Source organism: Mizuhopecten yessoensis, unplaced genomic scaffold, assembly GCF_002113885.1.
Source record: "Mizuhopecten yessoensis strain PY_sf001 unplaced genomic scaffold, ASM211388v2 scaffold714813, whole genome shotgun sequence".
In the NCBI taxonomy this organism is placed as follows: Eukaryota; Metazoa; Mollusca; class Bivalvia; order Pectinida; family Pectinidae; genus Mizuhopecten; species Mizuhopecten yessoensis.
This window is the reverse complement of record NW_018479308.1, coordinates 1,655-5,400: the sequence shown is the minus strand read 5'-3', so window position 1 is coordinate 5,400 and position 3,746 is coordinate 1,655. Positions and strand designations below refer to the sequence as shown.

The 3,746-nt window shown below is 38.7% G+C and overlaps 1 protein-coding gene across 1 annotated transcript; it reads right to left on the bottom strand.

The window, feature by feature from the left end:
- Nucleotides 1–1,060: 1,060 nt before the first annotated feature.
- LOC110441009 lies at nucleotides 1,061–1,969 on the bottom strand (the record flags this gene model as incomplete). The annotated part of the gene is made up of 2 exons (XM_021484115.1): nucleotides 1,061–1,412; nucleotides 1,761–1,969. Coding segments are annotated over 2 exons (527 nt in total), but the record flags the coding sequence as incomplete, so codon positions are not given.
- Nucleotides 1,970–3,746: the final 1,777 nt, after the last annotated feature.

Below are 3,746 nucleotides of genomic sequence, written 5' to 3'. Positions count from 1 at the left end.
ACACGTTTGCAGGGGCCAGGGAACTGTTTGAGTGAAGCGCTACCCGAGACTATGGCGGGAAACTCTGCAAAGGACAGGGGGCTACGATTATAGAAGTCTGGCCACTGTCGCGGAGCAATCGGATAGCACTGTAACCCACTCGAGTGGGGTACTCACCAGCACAGCTTGGTAGACAAGAGCATCCCAAAAGTTGATTAGACTGGTGTGGGGGTGACTAGGCAGTAGTTTAATGGGAGATAAATTACACGGCACTGCTGTGTTCCTATGTTTAGTAATAAGAGCAAGGACAGTAAAAATCCCTGTGTATTTTTGTGACCCAGGTAAATGGGATCACATTGTACAGTTGGGAGACAGCTTTTAATCAGAAGCCCTATTTAAGTCAGCTATCAATACGGAGGTTCAGAAAGAGACGATTCTCTGCCTCCCAGGCAGCCTCTGGGCCTTTAGAGACAGAGTGGTTTTCTGCTCAACCGTCTCCGGAAACTGTGAGGGATCGGCCCCTTGAGCGGTTATCTGCTCAGGGGTGGGATTGTGTTATCAACTCCCTGTCACAGTCAGCATACAAGTGGAGGCACAGTATGCCTATTGCCAACCATAAATTTTATATTTTTAATGGTCCTGTACCATGGAGGAGGGCACTTTTAAGATAAGCCCATCAACAGAATTAGATCTATGAAGTATGGGCCCGAACTTCCACTACTGGGCACGGTGAAACTGTGTTCCTGCTAAGGGTCCCCTATGCTTAAGGGGTGACCCGACCTTGTCCAAATCCACCAGAAAACAAACATCTCCAGCATCTTGAACAACACCAGAGGATCTGCTACCTCATGATTCCTGATCAGCAGCTTTCAACCTCAAGAGGGGGCCTTCATAAAACAGGGAAGAGTGTGGTGAATTTTGGGTAGAGTTATCTCCCTTAGACCTATAACCGCGCCGACAACCTGGATGTGACATCTCGCGCGGTCTCTTACATCTTGACCTTGTTACTTGATTTCCTACTACTACGCTAAATTAAACGATAAAGCTTATTGCGGGCCACTCAATCGGCAAACCTCGGCCGATTCCGGTACCCTTCATCTAGCAAAATTTCAATGTCATGTTTGTTCTCTCTGAATCTCCTTAATGGCATCTGTGAAGGTTAAAATCCAAAGGTACCACTGAAGGAACTGCATAACGTAATTGTGTAAATCATCCGATTCTCCTGCTTCAGATTTTATAATCCTGACTGGGATTTTATGATTTGACAAACAGATATCAACTGTGACTCCGTGTTTAGCCTGTTCCGGTGTAACGTTAAATATGACGTTGTTGTTGTTAATATTCAAATCAAACTTGAGCATTCTTCCATCCACTACGCTATTGACTGCAAGGTGAGTGTCCAAGATATCCACATTCAGTAAAACTTCATGTTCCTGAATATGAAATAGTACGTTATTATAGAAAAGATAGAATGGTTGGGTTAATGTTGGAAGACACCATTTATAGTCTTGCATGTATCACCAACACAGTTCTAATTAAAAAGAGCACTGTATTGATAGTTATGTGTAGTTTAAATTTGTGAAACACATTTTTAGAAAATGTTATTAAATTAAAATCTATTGATAAATTGTATGACACATGTAAACAGATTTGTTTATTGTTGTTTACGTCCTTTTGATAAATTGTATGACACATGTAAAAGATTTGTTTATTGTTGTTTATCTCCTTTTGATAAATTGTATGACACATGTAAACTGTGAGATTTGTTTATTGTTGTTTACCTCCTTTGGAGAAGTGCACACAAGCTCCTGTATAACCTCATCCATGATGCTGTGAAAGACATCTTTCTTGTACTTATTTTGCATAAATTTGATGTTGGTCTTCAGGTGAAGGTGTTTTGGTTCTGCATCAAGTGAGTCCATACCAAATTTGTCCATAACAAATGACAGGAAGTAAGCATTTCCCACTGTTAGGGCAAAATCTTTAGGGCCTAACAGTAATGAAAAAATGACATGTATAAGTGTCATAGTCAAAAACTCAAGATCAATTTAAGGTGTTTCTTTGTCGTTTCAAAGACAAAGGTTATAGTTCTATCAATATGTGTTCACTTGTAATTATTTCATAGTAAGCACACTTTGGTACCCTTACTTGTATCAAATTGTATGTATCCTACTAATTAACAAGATGTGTTTGTTACATATGAATGCTGCCAGTGACATATCAAATCAAATAGCTGGGCATCCAGCAATCTGTAAATATTTCATTTTGAAATGAAAAGTAAACTAGCGGCCTGGAACTAGCCTGGATAGGGTTTGGGGTGTTCAGGTCAAAATATCTCAATTAATTATAATACATGTATCTGGTGCTGGGATGTACATGTATGTATACATTGTATGTAGCTGCCACGTACCGGCTGCTATAAAACCATATTTAATATATCATTTTGATCCCAATAAACCCATCCACCTTGCTCCTCCATTACATAAAAGGGCTTTATTATTTAAGTGTCAAGTATTAGGTCTTTATGTATTCAACTTAAGAAGTAAAGGTCAAGGTTTAAGTTAAAAAAGAAGTTTCAGTTTGTGATATTGATAGACAAACAAACCGTAAAAGACAGACAATCTAATATCTTTATACACCAACCTTTCAATCCAGGGGCATAAATATGATTGTAGTATTATACATGTACCTCAAACCGGCCTTTGACCTTTCATTTATGTTGCTCCGTTCAATGGCTAACTTTCAATTGAACAGAGTGCCTTTGTCTCCACCACTGGTGGTTTTGTAGAATCTCTTGTACGTTTAGAGTCATTCGGCACACCTCGAGCTCGGCAGGATCTTTCCACAATATAATTATTATTATTACATTCTTAACGGCCCATCAACACTGAAAATAATCAATAAATGATGAATACAAATAGGTATGACACAACATCAAATGAATTGAACGTGGAAAATATGTAATAAGAGGCCCAGAGGGTCTGTATTGCTCATCTGGATATTGCAGTGAATATGGAGAAACACTCTACATTTCTTCAGAAGAAGGCATTGAAAGATTCACTATTTTTTCCTATATTTGTCCCCAACCCCTCAGGCCAATAACCAACGTTTATACAGACCATATATATGGAACAAATTCTTTCATTTCTACAGAAGAAGGATTTTAAAGAATTTGCTATATTTCCAACATTGGGCCCCACCTCTCAGGCCCCTGGGGGCCAGACCCACCGTTTATACAAAATCTAAGTTTCCCTTCCCCCAAGGATGCTTCTGACCAAATTTGTTTATGACAAGTAGCGATTTATAGGAAAAGTTGACGGACGACGCGCCATCACAAATGTATTTGGACACTCACATACATCTTGTGGTACAGACAGACAGCTTTTAGATTTTTCAAAAATTTGTCTATCAAAACACTGGCAACTAAAAAACTCAGTATGTTCAGACTTCTTTGAAAAAATACAATTTATAGTACATGAGTACTTGAGTTTTGATTATGTCCAGCAATTTTTTTATTATATATATACAAGCTTTCCAGTCACACATCATAAGTTTTCTAAATATTTTAATGTATACATTGTATTAGGAACACACAATTGCATTTATTCTGTTTAATAAGTTTATTCCACATTACCTCCAGTAGATCTTATAATATATGGAATAATTCAACAATGATTGGTTCCAAATGCTCCAGTCGATCTACTGCTGTCAATGCTCCAACCTGAACAGCCTCGGCTCCTTGCAGCCTCACTCAGGTCAGTTGGTCT